The sequence below is a fragment of the Sparus aurata genome, chromosome 6, assembly GCF_900880675.1.
Source record: "Sparus aurata chromosome 6, fSpaAur1.1, whole genome shotgun sequence".
Taxonomy (NCBI): domain Eukaryota; kingdom Metazoa; phylum Chordata; class Actinopteri; order Spariformes; family Sparidae; genus Sparus; species Sparus aurata.
In genome coordinates, this window is record NC_044192.1 from 26,565,050 (window position 1) to 26,591,393 (window position 26,344).

Genomic DNA, 26,344 nt, shown 5'->3' on the forward strand with positions numbered 1-26,344 from the left:
ACAGTATGTTACATGTTCCAGTGACAGACAGAATGATTAGAGGCATGAAGGCTCTGTAAAGCCTCAGTCAGTTGTCAAGAGCTCCAATCCACCGGCTCGCCAAACTCTTCTCTGCAGGAGACGGAGCAAATAGCTGCTGTATGAAACAGTTTGCCTGCCTCCCACACAGAGTCTCTGCTGCCGATGTGCGATTACCTGCTGGAGTGCATGGGTGTTACACTGCAGCCAGGAAAGAGAGGATGGGGAGGAAGAGGGATAGCTATATAGATAGACAGATGAGTAGTGAGTGTGAGGGGTGGGGGGTTGGGTATTTGTGATTAGCCTCGAGTTGATCCCTTGGGAGCAGATGGTGAATGGTGGCTTACCTACGGGAGAAGCCTTAGTTTGTGTCCACACTGCAAGGAGTAGTAGTGAAGTTGAGGAAGACATAGTAAGAAGAGCTCATGAGACAGGATTCCTAGGAGAGAGGTGAGGAAAACCCTAACCCTACCCAAAATGATACTAGTAGATTGATTGAGGGATTGATTGCAGATATTGTAACATCAGTCCTCCCGCGTAGATCGAAACTATAGCCAAAGCGAGGCAGGACGTGACATCATGCCGCCGAGAGACGTGTGTGTAGCCGCCAGTCTGCTGCTGCTGCTCTGCGTCCAGTGTCTGCACGGCTCCGCTCTTCCTGCTGTATCCTCCTATGAGTTCACTGCCTACAGGATGCAGCAGTACAACCTGGTACAACAGAAGCATGGTAAGTTCAGAGATAACCAGTCGCCAGAATAAACGCTGGCAAAGTATAGCTCTGCATAACAACAGACAAGTTGAATATCTATATTTCTTTATGTTGCAACTTTTATGTTATAACAACACTCATCTGGTTAGGTTTAGGCACAAAAGCCACATGGTTAGGGTTAGAAAAACATCATGTTGTGGCTTAAAATAGGTGTGTTGTCACCACAAACACAGCTGGAATTTGTCCGAAAGGTCTTCATAAAAATTTCCAGTAGTGTGACGTTTACAAATATTGGAACGTTGTGGTCCCTTGTCAGATACATCCAGTGGTTTCAAACTTAAAAATGTTGAAACACAGACTCGAACTATGGTCACTGGCTTCACTGCCCCCTTTAACTCCTGACATGAATGTCAGCTAATGTGACTGTGATATGAGACATTTTTGTGGAAATGGTACATTGCCTATGACACATACAAATTTGAACGCATCTGTGGTTTGCAGAAATTTAAACTGGGCTGATTAACAGAGCTAATCATCAGTGGTATTGGGAAGTAAATACCAGTACTCAAGCTCTTTACTTGAGTACAGTTTTGTAGTAGTTTACTTGAATATTTCCATTTCATCCTACTTTATACTTATTATACGTACACCAGATATCAAACTAGTATACCACCTTTTTGGCTTGTGACCCCTTATTCAAAAGCAGTTTATAGTTGGGGTGTTTTACGTGTCAATGAGTAGTTAAAGAGAGATTTCCCCTTTGGGTGGTTACTTCTCTGGTGGTTTCCTTTAAATAACTGTGTAAGGCCCAAATAGATAAAATTATCCATTATTTCCCAAAATGCAAAGGTCAGAGGAAGGTCTGAAAAATTAATTAAAATTTGTGGCGCATAACTTTGCTAATGCAAATTCTTTAATGTCATTGATATCAGCCGAAAGCCCCTTTTTCTGCTGACCAACCATTTTTCCTTTCAAAACTTAAATTTAATTTTGCTGATAATGCTTCTATACTTTTACATAATTAGGACTCTGAATGCAAGACTTCTCATTGGTTATATTTGCACTGTCGTATTGGTACTTTCACTAAGGATCCCTGCTCATCTCACACATTATTTAGTGCTTTTGAGGTGTACATCTTCTAAAACTGTAGATGTCATTCATATCTTCAGGGACAGATCCATCAACATGAATGGCTGAGTCTAGCAAAGGATTGTGAGAGGATTTTAGTTCTGTTACATTTAGTGCATGACCGGTGCCTGATTCCACCCCACCCAAGAGGACAGCTCCAACCCCAATTGTTGTGCTGTTTTAGGGATCTTTAACATCTAGTGCTATTAAGAAGTAATCAGTGATTCAAGAAGACACAAATGAAAGGTTGAGAAAAATGTCAACAAGTTTCCAGTTTTAGTGTATTTTGGTGTCCTTTTCATGTCTGCTGAGGTTGCCGCGGAGCTATTGTGGTGGCGGAGGCGCGCTCAGCTGACGAGCCGGTGCTGACCCGCCGCTGTGTCATCATGAAGGTGCTGGACTTCACCACTCAGAAATACCTTGAGGCCCAGAGGCAAAACGCTGCCGCCGTACTGATCCTGCTGCCCAAAAATATCTCTGGCGTCCCCCATGACACCTTACAGGTAATAAGTCATCAGACGTTGTGCTCAAGGGCCTGCTTGCAAAGCAACGAGGAAATAAATGACATCAGACACAATTCAGAAAAGAGTTTCTGAATATAATCTTATCCAAGTGCACCAGGGTTTTATGTAACATAACAGCTTGTGTTATGAGAAAAAAATATATTAATGATTTGCGCCTTGTGACATGATATCCTCCTTCTCCCTCTCAGTCCTTCATGGTAGGTGAGAGTGAAGCCTTGCTGAAGGAGACACTCATGCCGGTGTACGTGGCGCCTGAGGATGAGCAGCTGCTTTATATGTATGAGGAGGTTAAGCAAGCTGCAGCCACCAGGACCTCATCTATATTCATCAGAGGTGAGAGGAGCGAGATGATGCATGGATGTACATTTGCATTAAAGACACGACAGAATGTTTACACTGAGGTTTGTGCGCTTTCACTGTTGGCAGTCCTTCGGAGCATGGTCACAGCTACGGCCTTTCAGATCCTAGTGAGCAACAATGTTCCCATTAAGGCCATCACTGACAACACCATAGTCGCACTGGAGGTGAGACTTTGTATTTCAGTCAAACCTGATTGCTTTGGCTCCTCAGTTCCTGCACTGTATAACCGACAATTTTTATTTCAGGGAGTGCTCCCTGGTGCAGGAGAGGATCTGCCAACCATCGTCATCACTGCCCACTATGATTCCTATGGGCTGGCACCGGTGAGCTACATAGCACTGAAGAAACACTTCTGGAAATGTGTGTTAGTCACAGGTTCCAAAGTTCTTCCACATGGAGAACTTAGTCCTCTGCACTCTGGCCTGGATCTTGGCACAGGCCTTCTAGGTACAGGTTAAGGGCCTCTTTGCCACTAGGGGGCCCAGAGAGAGGGGGAAGGAACGTCAACTGGCTACATTAAATAATGTTTCACAGATATTTCAAATATTTCATAAACATAAGATTCTGAAAAAAAAATAATAATAAAAAAAATCCCTGACATAAAACTTCATTCAATGTTTATGTATTTATTCACTTTTTAAAACATACACAACGTTGGCGTCGAGGTGCATGGAAATGCTGTTGAGGTCTTACCTTATTTGTCATTTATTTAACTATTATTTACAATTCATTCAATTGTATTTGAATATTTACATCTAAAAAGACATTAAAATGTAACATGCATATAAACTAAATATGTAATGTAGGGCTATACTTTTCTTAAAGAACGGTTACTTATCAATTGCATATGAATACAACATTATAAAGTGATATGCTGGTATAAGGCTAGTTAATTCTTTTAAGTAACACATTAAATAATTATTATTTTTTAGATATCGAAATGTGCGTATACAGTCTGCCCAGTGAGTTCTATCCATTTGATCCAGCCCTGCTTGTTTGAATTAAAAATTCTATATTTATGCATGTTTTTTGTGTGTGTGCGTGTTACACAGTGGTTGTCGTATGGAGCAGACTCTAATGGCAGTGGGGTTGCCATCCTGCTGGAGCTGGCACGTCTCTTCCACAAGCTTTTTAGCAGCCCAAGCACCAGACCACCGTGAGTTATAACTCCCACATAGAGGGACCTTCTAACATAACCAGACATATGCTATATGGTCATGTATCCAAAGCGGCCCGTAATGCTAAAATGTAAGCAATGATAACTATTACAACACGCAATTTTGTTATGAGTGAAGAAAATAATAGTCCCATTCTCAAGACGTCTGTAGACGATCATCAATTGTTTAGGGGGATACTGCCAGATAAACAAATGTGTGCTTATCTCGTTAACTTGAGACTGACTCGTGTTTTTTGGTGCAAATCATGTTATAGAATTGGGTTCATCATGAATAAAATGTTTGATGTCAGATTGCCTTTTGGTCTTTTAGATATCATTTAATGTTCTCCTTAACGGGAGGAGGGAAATACAATTTCCTTGGCACAAAGAGATGGATTGAAGAGAATCTGGACCATGCTGGTGAGTTTTTCTTCAAGTGTTTGGGATCTGGGGCCTGTCCTGTGCCAGACATTTCGCATTTCATCCAAACTTTTCCTCTCCAGAGTCCAGCCTTCTCCACGACAATGTGGCGTTTGTTCTGTGTTTGGACACACTGGCCAACAGTGATGAGCTGTACATGCACGTGTCCCGTCCCCCTAAACCTGACACTCCCATACATGCATTCATTCAACAGCTGGAGGAGGTAACAAGCTCTTCTGCCAGTTGCAAAATATGGAGTAGACTTATGTTAGTCCTTATGAGTTTAAATTTGTGCTCCCTCCTCCAGGTGGTTACCTCCAGATTTCCCTGGGTGAGGTTGGGACTGGTCCATAAGAAGATCAATCTTGTGGAGTCTACAGTAGCCTGGGAGCATGAGCGCTACAGCCTGCGCAGGATACCCAGTTTCACTCTGTCTCACCTGGAAGACCCCAAATCTGAGCTCCGTGGCTCCATCCTGGACACCATGTAGGCTCTAGATACTGTTCATTCTTTATTTGATCCAAATTAGCTTCCACAAAGGGATTGCTAGTCTTCCTGGGGTCCTAATTTGCAAAATAACCACAAAGATAGCTAGTTAAATTGCACAGTAACATTCATTGAAATAAATTGTACTATACTACATTTATTGTGTGATTGACCACATGACTGTGTCCTCAAATACTTTGTTAACTAGGTGATGATATGAGATGATAGTGGCAAAAAACTGATTGGCTGACTTGACAGGTTGACTACCATTCACAGGGTTGCCAGTTTGATCCCCAGAACAACTGTTGTGACCCAATCAGATAGAGCAGTTGTTCACCAATCGGAGGGTTGGTGGTTTGATCCCTGATCCCTGAAGTTGACATAGACTGGACCCCAAATCCTGGTGGCTTTTCCATTGTTGTATGACTAGTTATTGCTCCTGATGGTAGCCTCTGTCACCAGTGCTACAGCCATGGATGTGTGTGATTGCTAACTTGTGCTTTGAGTGGTTGGTAAGACTACAGAAGCTCTACATAAACACAGTCCATTTACCATCTGTTCTTTGTGTCTTCTCACAGGTCACAAGTGGACTTCAGGAAACTGAAGCGTAATGGCGTCGTCATAGCCGAAGCACTGGCACGTTACATGTACAATCTCTCTGACAAGGTAGATAAATGCATGGAAACAGAGTGCGTGTGCCCGAGTACTGAAACTGTGGTTTTCCATCATTTATTTATTTATTTATTTGTTTATTTGTCAAGCATTTTAATGTGTGTCTCATCTTTTCATAACCTTCTACAAGGGCACGCCAAAAGATGTGCAGGTCTTCAAGGGCCAGATGGTAAGTTCCCACGTATTTTGATAAATATGCAAAGATAAATGCTGACCTCTGGTGTTACCTTACAGGAATTGCAGAATGTGTTTGTGTCTTGAGGCCTGGGTCTGGGTGATAACCTTAGCTTTTTTAATTCATTTGAAATCATTTGTTTGAGTGTATCGGGACTGTAAAGGGTTTAAATTGAAGAAAATTTGTCTGGATTTCAGTGGTAAAAAGTTGGCACTCCTTGAGATAAATGACTTAAATCTCATCTCAGACGTTTCCTACATGCTCCTTTCCTTAAAACCACGTCTTCACCCTGACGCAGGACTTTCATGATGGCCGTATGTCCAGTCTGATGTCCTTCCTTACGTCGGTCCCTCGGGCCACCCAGCTGCTGGATAAGGAGCCCAGTCACGTCCTGCTGGTCAACTCGCTAGAGCACGAGTTCAAGCGTTACCTGCAGCAGGTTTACAGACACGCCTTCCGACAGGACAAGAGGTAACACGTGGTGGTAGAAGCCTCTCCTATGTCCTCAGTTGTACTGTGGGAAAATATACAACAGCTAATCATCTATATTTCTTCATACAGGGACCCTGATATTACCTTTTTTGATCAAATGAACCAACCAATAGTGATGTACAGGTAAATATCTGTGCTCTTATGCAGTTTGTGCATGTGGTCATTTCAATAAACACTTGGACAATGACAGTTTTTTATTCCCAGAGTGAAGCCTGCAGCCTTTGATCTGTTCCTTGGCGGCTGCATCGCTGGTTATCTTGGGATTGTTTACTATACTATTCAGGTTTGTTAAAGCACCTTTCATACCCCATTCATATTGTATTCCTGCACTACCTCGGGTTGTTGTTGAATACTTTGAAAGCACTGGCAGATTGATGTATCGGGATTTGTTTTCTTTACAGTATCTGTTTGCTCTGTCTTCCAGAATTTCGGCTATCTCTACACGAAGCTCAAAGCAGCAGTGAAATCCAAGCACCAGTAAATAAGGCTGTGCGCGCTGAGTGTGTGATGACAAGGGCTTTGAAGTCTGGCACTGCACATGATGGACTTCTGCTACACAGCCAGCGCAGAACATGAAAGCGGCGCAACAAGCACCTGCCCAGACTGCTCATATATGCACGTCCTATGAAGTGTGCACTTGCTGTGAAATGTATATTGTTTGAAAAGACTTTTGTGTCTTTCATTATTCATTAATCCGCTGTACTGTAAAGGAAACAAATAAAAAGAGACGTTTGGGTATTTTCCTCGCATCAAAGTGTGCCACAGGAAGGGAACACGGGCTAGAGATGGGATTTGATTTGAGTGGCCGTGAAGGACGTTCCTGCCACATCGTTGCTATGATTCCTCGTGTCCTCTGCTCTGCATCTGTTGACATGGATTTGACTGGGCTTAACATGGCTGTCAAACAAGGCCCAGCCACTGCAGCGAGATGAACAGCCAGTTCCTGTCACAGATAACTCAAAGGGAGCAGTGGAGACACAAAGGCACCCTACAGCGCTTGGTGAATTATTGATGCTCGTGTGGCATGCTGACAGTGAGTGGAGGTGACCCTGGGTGGTAGCGGTGGTGGTGGTGATGGTGGGAGATTCTTAGAACTCTCTCTTCTGGTTTGCTCCAGTCCTGCGTATCTGATAAGACTGATTCCGTTTTAACTGCAAGGCGGTTGAACAGCTGGGAGCTGAGCGTTAGTGTTTTGAGTTCAGTGCTGAATGGTTTGCGAGAGACCCTGTGAGGGGAAGTAGGTCATGGACAGTGACCCCAGGTATGTGTGTCTCTGCAGGGGGCCCGGGGCTTAGGAGGATTAGTGGCTGAGTGCTCAGGTAGCAACAAAGAGTTGTTCTGGTTCAGCAAGGATGCTCTTTACCTGTCTCTACCTCCAACATAGCAGATTCATCAGAAAAGCTATATGTTTTTACAACATTTATACCTTCTTTTGACTTGCTGAGTAGGATCCACACAGGATCTATATCCACTGATGCATATGCACAAGATGAATACCGTGTCGTGATGCATTAAACAGAGTTAAAATAATATATACAAGCGACACTGGTGGCAACATAGCAACAAATTCCAGCAGAATAAAACAAACACATAATTGGCTTTTGTGCAGACAGAAGTGGAAGTTAAACATACACACATGTATGAGGGGAAGGGAGGAGCCAGCAGGTGACAGGGGAGGAGAAGGATGTTCATGACTTTCAGACGGACTGGAGGAGAGCAGTGGGAAGTAGGTAAGACAATCAGTGAAGATGGCTCCCCAGCTCTACATCACCGCCTACAAAGAGCAGTTTGCGTCTCCCGGCAGGACCAAGCGAGAACCACTTCGACCCACCTCTGCCAACCGCAGGAACAACCCCCAGCCCCGGCCGGTAAGAGGCTTAAAAGGACGATGTATTCATTTATGATCATTAAAAAAAAATGTTGATAGGTGATATCATTTAGCAAATAATGTCTCCAAACTAATGAAACATAGCATTGCATTTCTGGCGGTGCATTTAAGGTCAAACGAAGACTAAACGGGTCACTTAATATTGGCACTCTCTTCATTGCTCTTTATGCAGCCAGAGTTAGGTGTCTTACACTAATTGGCGACTGGTTGTTTACATTTCCCTGTGCTCATTGAAAGCTTTATCCCATCTATTATTCAGCACCTCCTTCATGCCTATTTATTTATCCTGACACAGAGTAAACAGAGCTCGGAGGAGAGTAAAGTCACTCTACTGTAAAGAAAAGAACAACCCAATGGCTGCACGAGGGAAGCGACTATTATGTATAGAACATTTACATTTTGCACGTTAAGGTCTAATTTTGTTCACAGTTTTCAGTGTATTTTAATGATTACAGATAAGAAAGCCATGCAGGAGAAATATGAATGATTCATTTACTGAGGATAATGAAAAAATAGAAAATAAAATTGTATTTGTATTTCAAAACTGTACGCAGTGTTCTAAAACGTACCTAAAAGTCATACTCGAGTAAAAGTAAACATATCATGTAAAAATATTATTCTGGTAAAAGTGGAAGTCACCCATAATTATTTGTGCATTTCAGTATCTGATATTGAATGTACATGAGTACAGTGATGAATGCAACTAAGTGCATTTACTCAAGTTCTAAGGTACCTGTACTTTACTTGAGTATTCCTATTTCCTGTTTATACTTCCATTCCACTACATTTTGGAGGCAAATATTGTGATTTTTACTCACTACAGTCACATTTATGTGATCATTTTAGTAACGAGTTACTTTGCAGACTGAATGCATCAGAGCCGAAAGAGCTGAAATAAATAATAATAAGGCAGTCAGACTAAAAACTGAAAATTACTGATTATGTTAATGAGAAAAAATGCAAACAATTGGATCCGATATCGATCCAACCCTTTTACATAGGATGTAATTATGAATCATTTAATTTTACTTGTACTTTGAGTACATTTAATATCAGATACTTTAAGACTTTTACACAAGCACTATTCATATGGGTGACTTTCACTTTTACTAAAGCAATATTTCAACACAATATCTTGTACTCAATTATGACCTTTGGGTACATTTTACAACAGTGAGTTACAAGAGTAAAAGTAAAATTGAACACATATTTACAGGCATGTATAATGTTACTATGGATCCACCGATTATCAGCCTTGGGTGATTATCGGAGGAAATATTCAACATTTTTTCGGAATTTAGGAATCAGATTTGTATTTTTTTTAAATTCAGTTGCCGGTAAGGTGAATGAATTCAAATAAAGGCACTACTTTGGCTCTGATGCAGAACGCAGTCTGCAAAGTAAAATAAAATAAAATGTAGTGGAGTAAATTGCCTCTCAAATGTAGTGGAGCGGTAAAGTAGCAGAAATACTCAAGTAAAGTACATGTACCTCAAAATTACATCTAAGTACAGTACTTGAGTAAATATACTTAGTTGGGCTACATTACATTACTGCCTACACTGTACATGCCTGTCTTTCTCTCACCTCTCCAGGACTTTCTGTTCCCCCGGAGTCTCCAGCCCAACTACAGGTCATGCCGCACACTACCACCCCCCTCAGCCCCTGTGGACGCCGGCCGCCCTCTCTTCCCCCCTGTCAGACATTTGTCATTCCACAGTCCAGTTACAACTTATCCTGACAACCACCTGAACACAGTGGACACGGACAAACCAAACCACATGCCTCCTGTCAACCCATCCACGGCGCAGGCTCTGCCCTCTGCTGACGGCGTGCAGAAACTACAGCTGACTGAGCCGCCTGCGGGCCCTGGATTTACGCTCCACCCGGCTTTGAAGAACCCAGCAAGGTAGTAGGTGATCAGTTTAATCTTCGGTCCAAAGATAACACTAAATACTCATTGATTCTTATTGATTTTCTTTGCATCAGAGTGGATTATCAGAGGAATGTTTATCCTCTCTCAGCACAGCAACTCAGGTGAGAAGACGACCTCTGACCTCTTCCCATATCCTTTAAAACTCTGAAAACACCTGATAAATTGATGAACAGTATTTGGTGATATTTGAATCCTGTTACTGTGTGAAAAAAAAACTGAAACTGGACATTGTTTTTGACAGGCAACGTTCAGCCATTCAGCTTCGGACAAGACCCCAAACAGGCAACCCTCAACGCCCCTTTCCACGGACACAACACTGGAGGTCCAGTTCCAATAGCAGCCTAGATTATAGGTGCGTGTTTTATTTTAAATATTGAGTTGATGAAAAGATTTCTTAGTGCTATAAATAATCACCACTTTTGCTCTGACGATCTCTCAACAGTGGGTGCTACAGCTGCTTCCACGTGGTGAAGCCCTACCAGGCTGGCCACTACATCATACACCCGGAGTTTGTGTCTGAGTGCCTTCGTTAGGATTATTAGAGCACGGGCTTCCAGTGTGGGGGATTGGGGACCTGCAGAGGTCTTTGACGGGGCTCTGGAGGCTCCCCAGCAAAATGAGGGATCATTAACTTCACTATTGTTTAATTCTCTACAAATTAACCCAGTGAGACGAGGTGCAAGAATGAATAATGTGACTGCTGGCTGCACTCTCACCACTATTATCTCCCTACATGCAGCATGGACACTTACTATTCAGTTCTAAATCAGCAGCAAAGATCTTCTCCCCACAAGGGAGGTCCTGTCCTGTTTAAATCGAATGAGGCGCTGTGGGCCTAATGTGTGTCAGTCAATGACGCTAAAAGAACAGTTTACCCAGAAACAAAAATGTAGCGATAATCTTCTCACCCCCATTTCCGGTGAAGTTTTGTACATTTCTCTGGCTTTAAAGCAACACACAGCAGTGCGTCATTCTTCTAAACAACCTTAGTAGGTGGGGACTTGAAATGTAAAACATCAACTGGAAAAAACATTATAAATAAAAATAACGAGATAGGGATATTCCACAGAATGTAGGGATGATTCTTTCTTATTTGATTTTGTTTTATGATGTGAAGTAGTGTCATATCTCACATACTACATTCTCCTGTGCAGTAAGTTGCAGTATGCACCTTAAAAGTCAAATAAGTTAAACAGACAGAGAAGAAGAAGAACTGAAACAAACAAACAAACAAACAAACAAACAAACAACAAAACAACAACAACAACAACAAAACAAGACGGCTCCATGCAGCTCATCCTGTGTTATTAAAGTCTCTGCAAGCCCGGAGATCCTGAATTGATTTGAAAACATGTTATTTACACGCTTTTACACGAAAGCTGAAATTTTCACTGTAGCTGCTAAGCTAAAAGCATTCGCGTGTCTGAACAGGGTGCACAAACTCCACCTGAAGACAAGGTTGTAAGTCATGTCTTTTTAGACCAATTAGGGATCTCAGGGCTTCTGGAGGCTTTGATTACACTAGACAAGCTGTGCAGAGCCTTTTTAGTTGTTTAGTTTTAATGCTTTAAAACAAGTCCCCATCTACTTCAGCTGTTTTGTAGCCATGGCAATTCTGTAGTTGTGAAACTTCAGAAACATATGGACATCCAAAAACAGTACCTAATTTTTAATCAACATGGAGATAAGTAGATAATAAATGAATTATATTCTTCATTGCATGTTTGGAGCTTTGAATACAGAAATGGCATTGAGAAAAAATGAAACATCATCCACTGACTTATCATGTTGTCCAGACGATATCCAGATAGCAAAATTGTTGCAGATACCCTCATCCGACACACCCCACATACCGTGTGGAATGATGGCACTGTACGCCAGATCTGAGTCACAAGTAGGCCATAGCAAGGCCAGATGTCAGCCAAGAGCAGCAGTTCCAGTTTATCCTGTTCGCTTTTGGCTGACATCTGGCCTTGCTATGGCCTGCTTGTGAATCAGATCTGGTGTGGGCCAGATCTGGGCAGCACCAGTTTTGCTTTCTGGACACTGCCCTCCCAGCCATCCGTGAAGGGCTGGACATGCAACGTCTCAAAGGACCTGTAACCTCCTCTGAGACAGTGTCTGTAACTTTGGGCAAAAACTGCTCCTACAGTTTCCCTCATCCTCATATTACCCCACTCTCGATGAATAAATAAAAATAGAAAATAAAAAGAATAACAGTTGTATCCAAATCTTTATTTTTTCAGATATTATTGATTTTATCTACAGTGAATAATATATTTCCAACAACAAAATTTAACATAACAGACAGTGCTGGATAAAAGACGTATCTACAGTTGTTTTTGCAGTGGTTTGACATCTGTTGTTGTGGTTTGAAAATCTGAACCTTGTTTAAAAGATATATTTTTCTTTTAATAGCCATTACGTGGCATTTATCTTACTTTTGGGTCTAATAATGACCATTTGAACAACAATGGTAACATATTTCAAGTCATATTGTAAAACATTTTACTACAGTAAAACAAACATTTCTGTGGCCATTTATTAGAAATAAACTGTATGATAATCAAAATGGAAACTATGATTGTGTATGATTACTGACAACAGAATCATTTGAAATACATTAGCTGGATTTGAATTTTAGTGTTGGCACACAGGTTGCAGCTGGTTTGATTGATGACTAATAAATGAATGAGCTCATTTTACAAATGAAGATGGCTCGAGTGGCACCAAGACAACCTCTTCTCCCACAATCAAGTGAGCTGATTTCACGCAGCTACATTCGGATGCCTCTTTTCAAATCAGTATCTTCTAAACAAATTAAATCAAATCTTGTTCCACATCATCCCTGCAAAGCTCTGACAAGATTAACTGGCTGTCGTTCACTTTTCCTCAAACACTTCAGTTTAGTACCAGGCTGTAGCAACTTTGTCCTGTTCCATGCCCAGCGTGGCCATCTACATCACAAAAATTGTGATTTTTATAGGTGCTTAGTAGTGATAGCCTACCTACCATACATTAAACACAATAACCAGTGCTAATAAGATCATCATATTGCATAGAAATACCAATAGATTATTTCTAAAGGTGCGTTTTCTTTTTAATTGTTGTCCTGCTCCTTTAAAAAAATATTTTAGGCACATTTTCCGAAGTTTTTCAACCCATGTTATTTGCTCATATCGTGTAAAAAACAAAACTGTGGGCCAATTCTGCTGATGAGAAAATAAAGACCGACTGGACTACATTTCCCATGCTGCTATGGGCGTTGCCAAGACGGAAACGCAACAAGATACCGTGATGGTAATTTTCTGTGAACTGTGGAAAACAAGTTGAAGCTGGAGCCGCAGAGGAGGCTGCTGACGGTAGGTAAACACGACTTTTTTTTTTTTTTTTTTTTAAAACGGGCGGCTGAAAGTAAAACAGGACTAATGTAAAAAATAGTTAAACGCCATTTTAGTTGCATCCATTCCGTTACTTTCCCTTCGTTAACTTTCGAGCACAGCCCAGCGCGCCACGACGGAACTTTTCTGTATATGAGATGTGTGTAGAAGTTGCGGGTACATTAGCAGAAGAAGACATTTATCGTCAGTGTTAGGAGGCTCTGAGCTCTAAAGTGCTGTTCACATGCATTGTAGGTTTGCAGCTAATGGAAAAACAAAAATACGCACGTTAAAAGCTCAGCTCGTAATCAGTCAAACACAAATAGACACGTCCACAGTGAAGGTCGACACTTTACTGTTTTTATCCGCTTTAAAGTGCTGTGGAAACTTCTGCTAGGTAGCTACTTAAACATTCAAGCATCGAGTTACCACAACACAACTACCGGATGAATGCTTTAACACACTCGCACAGGCACATGCACATCTTTATTTGTTTATTTATTTATTTATTTTTAAGCTAGTGAGTGTTTCTCACACTTGTGTGACTGTATCAGCACTCCTGTGTTTGTTTTCCCCCGGTCTCATCAGATAGGGAATCGGCTGAACTGGCAGATATGAGCTCCCGTGATCACACCCAAAACAGAGAAATGCACCAGTCTGAGCATTTCTCTGCCTTCTCACACACTTTGAGTGAGAAAATCGTGTTGCTCAGAAAAGCCACTAGATGTGTGAAAAAAGCACACATTTATTTGGAGCTGAAATGAGTCAATCATCCGTTAAATGACAGAAATGTATCCTTATCATTTATATTATTTATTTTTTTCATTTGATAATTGATTGTCACTTGTATCAATTATTTCTTCCAAATGTGAACATTTGCTCTGGAGCTGCGATGATAAATGGAATAATACTGAGTACAGTCAGGAGGCGATTTGAGGAGGGGGTGAGGTGGAATAACGTAATGAATTGTTAACCTGCCACCCCCTCTCCATCCCCCAGTAGCAGAAAGGGTGCAGGGGCAGAAGGGTTGTGTGTTTGTTTGGCTAGTCTGCCTAAGGTATTGATCCTTTTCCTGAGGTTTGTACAAGTTAGAAATCTATGGCCCGAACTATTGCTCTGGAACCAAAAAAACCAACAAAAGATTGCGAGCCATGGGTGAATGAACTGAAACAGGTCGTCCCCCATGTTAAAAATTAATAAGGTGCCAACTGAGTATCCCACAGTGGAACTTATTGTCTGCATTTAACACATCATCCCTTTCATCCCATCTCAAGTTCTATGCCTGACAGGATTTAAGTTAATTAGATCCTGACCGCTAGGAATTAACCTAACATACATGTGTTGATAGTGGGGGAAGACAGAAGCCTCACAAGCACATGCAAACTTTCTCCCCTAGCAGGGAATCAAACACAGTACCTTCTTTTGAGGTGACAGTGCAAACCACTGAGACACTGTTTTAATCGAGTCCAGCAATAGGCAATCACTCGATACAATACCAAACACTCTCTGGTATCATTTTTTCAGATGTCAGGATTTGATGCTTTCTTTGTTATGTATGATAGTAAACTTGAAATGGTTGGGTTTTTTGCATATTGGTCGAATAAAACAAACTATATAAGTAGGTCACCTTGGGCTATGGAATATGGACATTTTTCACTGTTTTGATAGGTACTATGGACAAAAAGATTGAGTTAGAAAATTGAGTATATATTTATGAGTATATCTGACAGGGACAATACACGTAGGCATTGTGACATCTAATCAAAATGCAACCAATGCAATGCACATTGGGCTTTAGCTGTGGCTAATTTGCAGTCCTTGGTTAGGCTCTTGAGGCCAAACACAAATAATGCAACACTATAATACAGATATAAAAACCAACAATAAAGCAGACATGGACACGCAACCACAAAGTGTTTGTTTAGTGATTTACACATCTTTGCAATATTTCATAGACCCAACGATGAAAGGATGAATTGCAAAAATAATCATCACATTGATAAATGCTTAAAAGAATGTTAGTTGCAGCTTGATGTCATATGTGTAAAATCATAGATCATCAGAAATTCTTATGTCAAATTCACTTTTCTAATAATAATAAAAAAATCTGTATATGAAAGGACATACATTTAATAGAATGGGCCTAATATGTAGTTAGTCTTCCCATGACTTTCGGGGTCAGTTTTTCCCCAAGTCCAGCAGCCTGAGAGGATCTCCAAGGAACAAATGGTTAGTTCTCTGTTAATTAATGATGGGCTTATGTTATCACTCCTGTTGTTGGGGGAAATCTATACAAAGGGTGGTTGAACACAGAATAAGTCAATTAGATTGCTAATTAATAGCAAGCATGTTTTATTATCGACCCTTGCTGCCATGGCAGACCACAAGGGTCAATTGCAGTGAGAACCAGTCAGCGAATAGCGAATCTGCAGTAGACTGAACTCCCCTCGGTCAGCTGTGCACTTTAATGTAATCTATTCTGATTAGCTAAGCCACAATACCAAACATCAACTAGTTAATTACCCATAAGAGTTTTTGCTGTATCCATGCTGCAGTAGAAATTAACATCTGTCTTTCTGTTTTTGTTGGATATGTTGCCAGGATTGATGAAATGTACAATTTTTTGCAAGAACGAACCAGGTTACATCCAGGTTTAGTTAGACCAGCTTGATGGAGCACAAAGTTTATTATTCTTTCCTCTCCTTCCCAGCACTGGCAGAGCTTTAAGGCCAAAATCCCCTTTTTCTGCTTCTCTACTTCCTTACATACTAATGAGTTTTCTTTCAATCGAACTCATATGTTAGAATTACTGCTGGGAACATCCACTTTATCCTCTTATGGGTAATTGGCAGCAGATTTGTTTTGTTAAATCTCAGACACATCTTTAAAGTTTACTTCCTGACAGCGTAATACCTCTAAGTGCTGTGAAATCACATTGTGCAGCAATGCAGATCATGTAAGACAATTCTAGAAATGTAATGGAGGCTTTGAACTGACAGGGAAACAAGATAGACTGAGAAACAGGTTGACATCTCATCTGCTGGTCTGACTAGGACTGTTTCTTTCAAGGCCTCTGATAGTTAAGTGGTTTTAAAGCTGATATTTCTTGGCTGACCAGAACTAGTGACCAATATTAGGTGAAAGTACTACACTAAAATCAATGATTATACGAGAAGGGCAAAGATTGCATACAAGACCTCTGCATTGACTTTTTAATGTTGATTATCTCTCTCTCTCTCTCTCAATACAGGTAAGTCGAACTGACATAAAGACACAGGTTTCCCTGGAAAACATTTCAATGACCTGTAGAACAGCAACTCTCAGATTTGCCCACTGAACAGTACAAGTCATGTACCAAGTTGTACCAGGAGGAGCGGGAGGGACAATCACAGATGTTATCCCCAAGCAGAAACACAGCAAGGACACTCGACCCTTAGTCGGAGCTGGAGTGATTGGCCTGGTACTGGTGATTGCTGCAGTGACTGCATGGTGTTATTACATAGCCTCCCTGCGCAAAGCTGAGCTGCTTAAGACTCAGTTGCTGGATCTGAATAAAGATGGCTACATTATCCGCAACCAGGGAGGGTCTATTGTTTTCAGAATGGATTTCAGGTTGGTATTTACAATGGTCTTTGAAATTTTCTGTTCTGTAATGAAAACGATTTTAGAAAAGTTAAATGTAAATACACACATATAATTTCAGTTATTTCACTGTTACAAAAAATCTGAGGTGAGAGGGATTGCTTGAAAATATAATTATATTTAAATCTTGGCAGGTCAGGTACACTGGATTTGGATTCATGCTCCAAAGAGGGAGAGATGCTAAGCTGTGAAAGCACCACAGACAGAAAACTGAACTTCTTCATCGAGACAGTACGACCCAAGGACACGGTACAATGCTACCGCGTGCGCTGGGAGGAACTAGTTCCTGACATTCCTGTTGAGCATGCCATGACATACAAGTTTGCACACTGGTATGGTGGTGCAGTGTCAGCAATTCAGCACTGGCCTATTTCTATTTCTGGCCAACAGGCACCCAAACCTTTTGTTACTAGTGACATCTACTCAAACCGCAATGAATTTGGTGGAATTTTGGAGAGTTACTGGCTTTCATCCAACGCTACGGCAATCAAGATCAACAATTCTGTGCCCTTCCACCTGGGCTGGAATGACACAGAGAAGACCATGTCCTTCCAGGCACGTTACAACGACAGTCCCTTCAAGCCAAACCCAGGAGAGATACCATGTGCTGAACTTAGCTACAGAGTATGTGTAGGCTTGGATGTTACATCCATGCATAAGTACATGGTCCGCAGATACTTCAACAAACCAAACAAAGTGCCCGCCAAAGTCATGTTTCGCCATCCTATATGGTCAACTTGGGCGCTACATAAGACTGACATTGACCAAGAGAAACTATTGACGTATGCTGCCAACATACACAGATACAACTTTAACTGTAGCCACCTGGAACTAGACGATCGCTACACCAGCCGCTACGGAGAATTTGAGTTTGACCAGACAAAGTTCCCCAATGCCTCGGACATGTTCCAAAAGCTGAAATCAGATGGGTTTCTGGTGTCATTATGGATACACCCTTTTGTTAACTACGACTCGAAAAACTTCCATACTTGTGTAGAGAGGGGGCTGTTTGTGCGGGAACCAACTGGCCGGCTGCCAGCCTTGGTGCGCTGGTGGAATGGTATTGGCGGCATTTTGGACTTTACAAATCCAGAAGCCCGTGATTGGTTTTCTTATGAGCTACGTTCACTGCGATCCAGGTATGGGGTGTCATCTTTTAAATTTGATGCAGGGGAGACTAACTACTTACCATGGAAATTTAGTACCAGAACTCCCATTCGGGACCCAAGTTTCTTCACAAGACGTTACACAGAAATGGCTATACCTTATAATGACAGAGCCGAGCTGCGCAGCGGCTACCAGTCCCAGAACATATCCTGCTTCTTCAGACCAATTGACAGAGACTCTGTGTGGGGATATGAGTTGGGTCTCAAGTCTCTTATCCCCACAGTGCTCACCATTAGCATTCTTGGCTATCAATTTATTCTACCAGACATGATCGGAGGGAATGCCTATCTGAACCGCACAGATGGGAATCGTGTATTACCCGATCGAGAGCTCTATATCCGCTGGCTGGAGCTGTCAGCCTTCATGCCCTCCATGCAGTTTTCTATTCCGCCTTGGGAATACGACAACGAGGTGGTTGAAATTGCTCGGAAATACACAGCCCTCCATGAGAGTATTGTGGCGCCACGGGTCCTGGAGCTAGCTGGTGAGGTGCTGGACACCGGGGATCCAATCATACGGCCCCTGTGGTGGATTGCCACAGGTGATGAGACAGCCTATAAAATCGACTCCCAGTTCCTGATTGGGGATGACCTCATGGTAGCCCCAGTTTTAGAGCCTGGAAAGCAAGAGCGTGACATCTACCTCCCCGCCGGCCGTTGGAAAAGTTACAAGGGGGAAAGATTTGATATCAAGGAGCCACTACACCTCACAGACTATCCTGTGGATCTGGATGAGATTGCTTACTTTGTTTGGGTGTAGCAAGAAAAGAATGTTGAGCCGAACAGACTTGATTAGCCTATGATCCAATTTGCTTGTAAGACAAGCTTAGGAAATTTAGCTTTTATGGTTGACAGGAGGGATATTGTATGAAATTGGAAAAACATTTCTGCAACATTTGTTTTAACACTACGTGACATCCTCAAAACTTCATCTGAATGTTTTATTTCATTTTAACTAATTAATGCTTTTACGTCGTTTGTGGTTTAAGTGGTCTTCACAATGTAACTGTTGCTCCCTGGCAGCTACTCTAGCCATACGTGATAATTGTGAATTAACAAAATGGTAAAATATGATATGACAGTAGAACAAGAACAGAAAAGTCATAAAGTCAACAAACTGACTTAATAGTGTGAGCTAATCAATCGCTTAAAGTTTGCTAAAATTAGTTAGTATTCACCACCATAAGCTACCAAGTAAGGCTTTGCGAAACCCCAGCATGTAATAAAGTGAGTGAGGATGTGTTTTTAGTGAATTCAGATTTTCATTTATACAAGGAAAGATGTGTTACTCAATCTTTCAAAAATTAGTCTTACATTTTTGTCATTTATCATAAAGGGATTGTGCAAACTGTGAATTGAGTAAGGCATAATTGCCATTGTGTGCCATAAAGTTGTTATGATCACTGAGTGTCAGTGCACTTTTAACTTAAATTAAAGCCAAACAGATTGTGTTATGGGAGGACAACTGAAGGGGTGTCATTTTTGTCATAAAGCAGGGAGTAGGCCACATAACATTTTCTTCACTGATGAAAAAACATCCCAGTTTGACTGAGATATCCTACGTTCCTTTGACACTAATGACTCCTCTTCTCGTTTGCCACCAGATACTTTTCAGGAAGTCAGGTTTTATGCTTCACTTAACAGGATGAATGCTTGAAGCTTAATCATTACAAATGGCATGTGCTCTCATTTGTGTAACAGTGTCATGTAACTACTCTTAGCCCAGTAGAAGATGCCTTTTATTAGGCACTAAATATTTTATGCTCCACCTCAGGTAACGGCTTTTTGTGGCTGTAGTGTTTTTTTTTTTTTTTAAGTGTCTGGTAATTGCCTTTATTGTGCTTTGCTGACCTCTGAATGCAGCTAAACAGCTATTGCTATAATGTATAATACATTGACTTCCACGTCCAAAATAATAAGTCTGTTTGGAAGATTTTCTGATGTTTGTAATTCTGAAACAATATTACTTAATACCTTCCTGGTATGTAGTGTTGAAGTTTATAGATGCAATTAATTTTAAAGCATTTAATGATCAAATGAACTGACTACAGGGTTCTTTGTCACCTTGAGTTTTGTTAATGTGAATATTTTGAAACTACAGTGATATCTCCTAGTGCCATATGTTAAAAATTACTGCCACGTACTTTGTGTGGTATGCTGTTATGCTATATTCATTATTGTTACACTGTTGCATATTGTACATTTATTATGCAATATTATTGTTTATTTCTCCCTTAATGGGGTAAGTTAACCTTTATGTGCAATGACATTGTCAACAGAACTAAAGTCTTTTGGTAGCTCCTTAAGGTTCAAAATAGTTTTCCATAATTCTGGGTCAAAGTATACTCAATAACACATTGGGTTAGAAACTGTTATTGATATATTGATTGTCACATTAAACTGTTGTTAAGGCAGCAAGTGTATTCTTTTAAAGGGTAAATCCACCATTTCTTCTCCTTAAAGGGGCAATATGTTGTTGGCAGTATGTCAATTTTGACATTATGATGTTTTCGTATGGTGTTGCATAGATCACTACAGAAGTTAGCATGCTAACAAGTAAGCCCCGTCCTGTCCCGGTCCATAGCTCCTGTGCTAGCAGTGTAAAGACTAACACTTCCCTCCCAGCTTGACCTGGTAGCTACATGGCTTACTAAGCTAACTAGCTAAGAGTAGCTAGAGTTAGCAGCAATTAGCAGTTAATCCACTGATCTACTTCCTTTACCATATTTGTCTCGAGTTTGAATTTAACAGGTGGTCAGTTCTTACACATATGCACCTTTTTTAAAGCTTGCATGTTTTGGGGAGTACTAATGCATATATGGGAAAAAGTAGTAAATGTAAAACCAGTAGAGTAGTACACATTTTTGTGGCTCCAGAGGAAGCTGCTTGTAGTCTGATAAATTGCCTCCACTGATGTCACTCATTGGCAAAGTTGCATTGTTGGTTATGTAGGCACCAGGTTTTGAAAAGCTGTCCACTGGTTTAGCATTGCTCTCCTATGACAGTTTGACTCACTAAAGATTTTATACTACTGTATCACATACACACTAGTACGCATCAAGACCTGAAAACAAACTTTAATGTGTTACATTGGTGGACTTGCCCTTTAAGTAACTTCCCACAAAGGAACACCAATACAGAATAATATTGGTAACATGGTTCAGCAAATTCTTATGGTGCAGTTTTCTCATTTGGAGGTAATTAAATGGTGCCTGCCTCTTAGCCATGATGTGGGCCTGTGCTGACTTTCACTTGTGGCTCACAAGTTGACCTCAGTGGTTTTTGTTTGTGCCTTTTGACATAGTTTCATCGTAACATCACTGCCTATTTATAGCAGTTCTCACTCAGCATCTGGGCCAACCCAACCTCTGAGGCTATTTCAGTCCCCGCCAGTCTCGCCTTATGACAACACTGAGACGCTGTGTCTCGGACTGAATGTTTCTTTGCTTTTTGGCTCTTTTGACCCACTGTGTGCTATTATTTGCTTCAAGTTATTGTAACGGAACATTGGCAACATTTGCATGTTACTTAAGGGCAGAACTAATTTCCGTAAGAGTGCATAATTGATGTAATCTTTTGTGAATGTATAAAAAGATACAAGTTTGACTTTTGCTGTTTGCTCACATTTTGTTGTGTGCTTAACTTGCATAGAGTACACATGAATCTTTTTCTCAAGAGATCACATTTTACATTGTGCTGCCATGACTACCAATACCAGATGACTCCCAGAGTGGTCGATATATGCCTGACTACTTTTTACACATGGACGTGACATTCAGGTCAGTAAGCTGACTGCGCAACCAGCAAGCCAATAACAACTTGTAACCTCTTATGAGTCTGCAACACACGAAAACTGATATGCCTATCAATTCACTATTGAAGGAGACACCCTTGAGGGACTTTACCAACTTTTGGCGGCCACCTCATCATGGGGCAATAATGACAAGGTGATGAAACAATTGTGCAGGTTATTTGGAGGCGGCGTTCGGATCAATAAATCATCTGGTGGTTCATGATGTGAGGCCAGGGAGCAAGTGATATAAGAATGTACAACCAGACAAGAATGAAAAAAGATAAAACAGCAGCTGAACAGTATTTAGTTAAAATACAACATTAAGTATGATTGTTGTTTTTGAGTTCAAACTGCCTGGCTGGACCACTTCTTGCAGCTCTGGTCGATCCTTCACGTGTTTGGGGAATTTATTCCATTTCACAACAGCGGGATATGCTTCAGAACTACTTTGCTTTATTTGCCAATGCCTCATCTTTCTACAACATTGATCTAGACTCGCAGCCTGTGCGGGGAGGACATACATTCATTGATTAGCTGTCTGTGTGTTGCAGCGATCAATATTATTTGTCAGTTTGCTTTCTGCAATCACATTGTTTGGTTCTGCCCATGTTTTCATAGACTGGACGATTCATTTATGCAGAAGCTTTACGGGGAACTTGGAGATTTCTATAGGAAGGGTTGAAAAAGAGAAGATAAGGAAAAAAAGGACCATCTTATGTTAAAACAGTTTGGCCTTTGGTAATTATAGTGGTGCCTGGCTCTGTGTGGAGGCTCATGCATCACCTTTCTCACTATTTTATGTATTTGTTCAATTGAATAGGAAGAAAAAATCCAGATTTACCTGTTGTTGATGGCAGGTAACAGTATGATACAAAGCATTTAGAATAAAGATAGAGAAGAGAATTTAGATATTGAAATCCAAGCAGTGACATCAAATCTGTGGCTGTTTTGACAGTGTGGTGCTGCAGACGTCCAGAAGGGTGCAGTGTAGCTTCATTGATAAATCCTTTGTCTGACATGTCAGTGGACCATGGTCCAGATGTTACTGTATGCAGACAAACACACACACGTGCACACACACCAAGCAGGACACAAAACTGGCAGAGCAATCCCCCCCCTTCCTTCCCCACCTGTGAGCCCACCTGTGTGTCCATCTGCAGAGGAGAGGCGCCAGTTGTTCTGGTTAGGAGCCAGTGTGTCTCAAGTACCGTCCCATATCCTCCTTCTATGAGCCTGTCTGCTGTCTGTCCTCCCCAGTAAGGCAAATATATATATTACACAAAGAGAGAGAAGTGGTGCTCAGGACCATAACCATAAAAACACTGCTGACTCAGAGAGAATATGTTAAAATAAATACATATTTTGCACTGGCTTACTTAATGGGCATGCTTAAAAATTAGTGTGAAAAAATAAGTATTTACGAGCTGTATTGTAGTGTATGTTTCTGTGGGTTACAGCACCATTACATCAGTGTAAGTTGTAATTTGTGCAGCTAAACTCAGTTGGACTTGAATTAACAGTCACTATGAGCTAATTAATTAAAAATATATTGCACTTTTATTCTCACATAAAAAAATCAATCACTAAATAATTCTAGATGAACATTACAACTACTGAATCCATCATCGAAATTGCTGTTTGATCACAATTATAGGCCCGAAATGAACAAGAGACAAACAATGACGAATAAGCTTCAGTTTTATTAAAAAAGCTTTCCGGCTCCTCGGAGTTAAGTGTGGAATGAGCGTTTATTGTAGGGGACCACAGGGGAAATAAAACCCCATGGCCGTCTCTTGTGTGAAGTGAGAATCTTTGTCCTTAACCCAAGATTTTCACTCCGTAACTAGAATGACCTCGCATCTGGTGCTGCCACGGCTTGTCTGACAGGAATATGTCTGTCCTCGCTAGGTAACAAATGAACCCAACACCCCAGAGACTGGTCTCGCATCTGTTTATCTTTTTCACCTGTCGGTTCGCTGCACTGCATCAGGCTTACACTCCTCTGCAGCCTTTGTGGGTTTCAGAGCATGCCTCTGGCATTAGAAGGGACAGAGATAGTCAGTGTTGGCTGGTGGCACTGTTTGTTAACTTTATGACTGGGCATGACAGCATCATGGGTCCAATTAGATATTTGTTTTCTTATTATGTTTTTGTCCACCGATTATAAAACTTTCATTAGGTAATCAGCAGATTGACAGAAACATATTTTCACATTTGGTTAAAAGTGTACTATATAACGCATTGAGAGTATCCTAAACACAAATAGATGGCAGTATATCAGCCATCAACTGCCGCTAACTGTTGGTGCCATTACCTATTTAGCTCAAGTAGCCGTTGCACCTTTAATGTTTTTCAAAAGAGTGCTGAAGATTCTCATGTTCGCTTAAATGTGGGGATTTGCTGCTTTCTCTTTTCCTTTTCCAAGCTGAACAACTTTGTGTTTTAGACTTTTTGATGACTGACAAAAGAAGCAAAACTGATGACCAACACCTCGAGCTTTAGGTAATTATCATAAAGATTTTTCACTGTTTACTGAATGAACAAACGATGAATCAAGAAAATAATTGGCAAATGATAATGATAATGATAATGAAAATCGTCATATTAGCCATTGTTAGTTGTAGCCCTCATCCTTTTTGGGCATGAACAATAAACCCTGTTAGATCTTGAGTCCATGCAGATAATAGATGTAGTATAGAGCTACAGCAAATGGTGACAGATATGCATACAAAAAAATTAAGGACTTAGGTGAGGACAACAGGCAGGGCACTTCCTCTGTGCCTTGGTGGGTGAAAGGTTGAAATGTCAGGCGCTGAGGAGCAGATGCATAATTGAAACATTGCGTTGCCGCTGCAGCCGTGCACAAGGTTGTTTGATTGATACCGTTTTAGAACACTCCTGTCCCCTCGTGCTCATGGGGTTTACCTGGGTAGAAACCAGGGGAGGGGGAAAGGTGCTTAGGTGGCTCATCTGGGTTTTGGAGGAAAATTGGTGCCATCCATCAAACACTACATTTAACAAACGCTAACGCAGGCCTGGCCAACAAAGGATTCGTATATAAGGCAGCGAACCGGGAAACATGTGAGGTGCAGGGACTGCTGAGGGTCTATCAATCAACCAGTCAGCTCCTTTATTTAACAAGTGAGGGCCACAGACCCCGAGGGCCACACTCCATATTCTGGCTGGTTGGGCTCGCAGTCTTCTCCTGTAAAAGGAAGAAAAGGAGGAAGAGAGGGATGAAGGGAGGAAGGAAAAGAGGGGCATGAAGGGATTGGGGTTGGGGGCTGATGGAGGTGCAGAAGGGTTTGGCCCGTGTCCCCTGGCGAGCCGGTGCGCTTCATCTTCTCAGTGCAAGGGCCTGGAACTGCCGCTTGATGGGATTTTCAGCCCTGTGGCCTCCGCTGTCCCAGCATCCATCTGGAGGGCTGCCGTGTGCACAGTGGAGAGCCAGCCACTCAGCGACACAGCCATAAAGAACAACCCGTGGGCCAGCCAATGCCACTGATCTGAGGCTCGCAGCTCTGTTCAGTGGACAGGCCAACACTCAGTGGCACACATTCCTGTCAGGGACACAGGCTGATCCCTAAGCTACTGTGTGCTCAGTGGAACAGAAGACACGCTCTGTGAGGCAGCCTGCATCCAACCACTGACTCCTTCAAAGCTTAGAAAATTGGAATGGAACAAGGACTTCACTATTCAGCATCCTTAATGGTGTGGAGAGGACTATCTCCCCTCTCTCATTTGCTCTGTCTCTGTCTGTCGCAGCAAAGGAATATACACTTAGACTTATATTTGTGTTGTGTGACAACATTTTACAGCGCGATCATTATCTGATCCAGGTTAGACGCAGACGTTATGATGGCACCTTTGGGACGATGCAAATTTTCGTGCAGTGGTCACACGGATTCATTATTGGAATAAAGCCTGTTGGATGGGACCTTGCCTGAAACCGCAGCCTCCTTTGCATGCTCAAGAAGAGTCCATTTTTTACAGAGAAGTTCAATTTAATACCACAACGCACAGCATCCAGAACAATAATATCAGGGATATATAATTGAAAATCAAGACCAAATATGCAAAGACAATCATTACTGCCTCTCATTATTGGATCCAATTTATGTATGCCCCAGGGGACAGAGTAGCAAATAATGGATTTGTACTGTGGAGAGCCAAATACTGTATGCGCCGTGCTGGTGGCGAACGTGCACGAGATCCGGTCCGATATAACTGACACGGGTGTGGAAAGTTTGGATTGAAAATGTTTTTGTTTCTCCTCAGGGCTACGCTGCCTCATTAGCATATTTCCCCCCCACACCTCCTGACGACTGTAAATTCAGTGAATGTAGCCCTGTGGTGGGTAAGGTGGGCAGACGGCAGACTGTATAAATAAACAGAGTCT

At 41.5% G+C, this 26,344-nt stretch overlaps 3 protein-coding genes across 4 annotated transcripts; all 3 read left to right on the forward strand.

Annotated features, from left to right (window-relative positions):
- Window positions 1–229: 229 nt before the first annotated feature.
- LOC115582884 (nicalin-1) lies at window positions 230–6,858 on the forward strand. Its single transcript, XM_030419109.1, has 16 exons — window positions 230–468; window positions 560–745; window positions 2,168–2,358; window positions 2,568–2,712; window positions 2,806–2,903; window positions 2,985–3,062; window positions 3,792–3,895; window positions 4,227–4,315; window positions 4,399–4,538; window positions 4,623–4,801; window positions 5,380–5,467; window positions 5,604–5,642; window positions 5,947–6,119; window positions 6,210–6,263; window positions 6,345–6,423; window positions 6,565–6,858. Exons 2-16 carry the CDS (start codon window positions 598–600, stop codon window positions 6,619–6,621), a joined length of 1,662 nt encoding a protein of 553 aa, XP_030274969.1. The 5' UTR covers window positions 230–468; window positions 560–597; the 3' UTR covers window positions 6,622–6,858.
- Window positions 6,859–7,879: 1,021 nt separating this feature from the next.
- On the forward strand, window positions 7,880–11,859 carry LOC115583855 (uncharacterized). Its single transcript, XM_030421060.1, has 5 exons — window positions 7,880–8,008; window positions 9,624–9,937; window positions 10,018–10,065; window positions 10,206–10,316; window positions 10,407–11,859. Exons 1-5 carry the CDS (start codon window positions 7,889–7,891, stop codon window positions 10,495–10,497), a joined length of 684 nt encoding a protein of 227 aa, XP_030276920.1. The 5' UTR covers window positions 7,880–7,888; the 3' UTR covers window positions 10,498–11,859.
- Window positions 11,860–13,231: 1,372 nt separating this feature from the next.
- myorg (myogenesis regulating glycosidase) lies at window positions 13,232–21,758 on the forward strand. Of its 2 annotated transcripts, none has more exons than XM_030421145.1 (3): window positions 13,232–13,326; window positions 16,595–16,956; window positions 17,121–21,758. In XM_030421145.1, exons 2-3 carry the CDS (start codon window positions 16,694–16,696, stop codon window positions 18,910–18,912), a joined length of 2,055 nt encoding a protein of 684 aa, XP_030277005.1. In that variant the 5' UTR covers window positions 13,232–13,326; window positions 16,595–16,693; the 3' UTR covers window positions 18,913–21,758. The 2 variants fall into 2 exon arrangements, with proteins under 2 accessions (XP_030277005.1, XP_030277006.1); XM_030421146.1 differs by having other exon boundaries at window positions 13,240–13,330.
- Window positions 21,759–26,344: the final 4,586 nt, after the last annotated feature.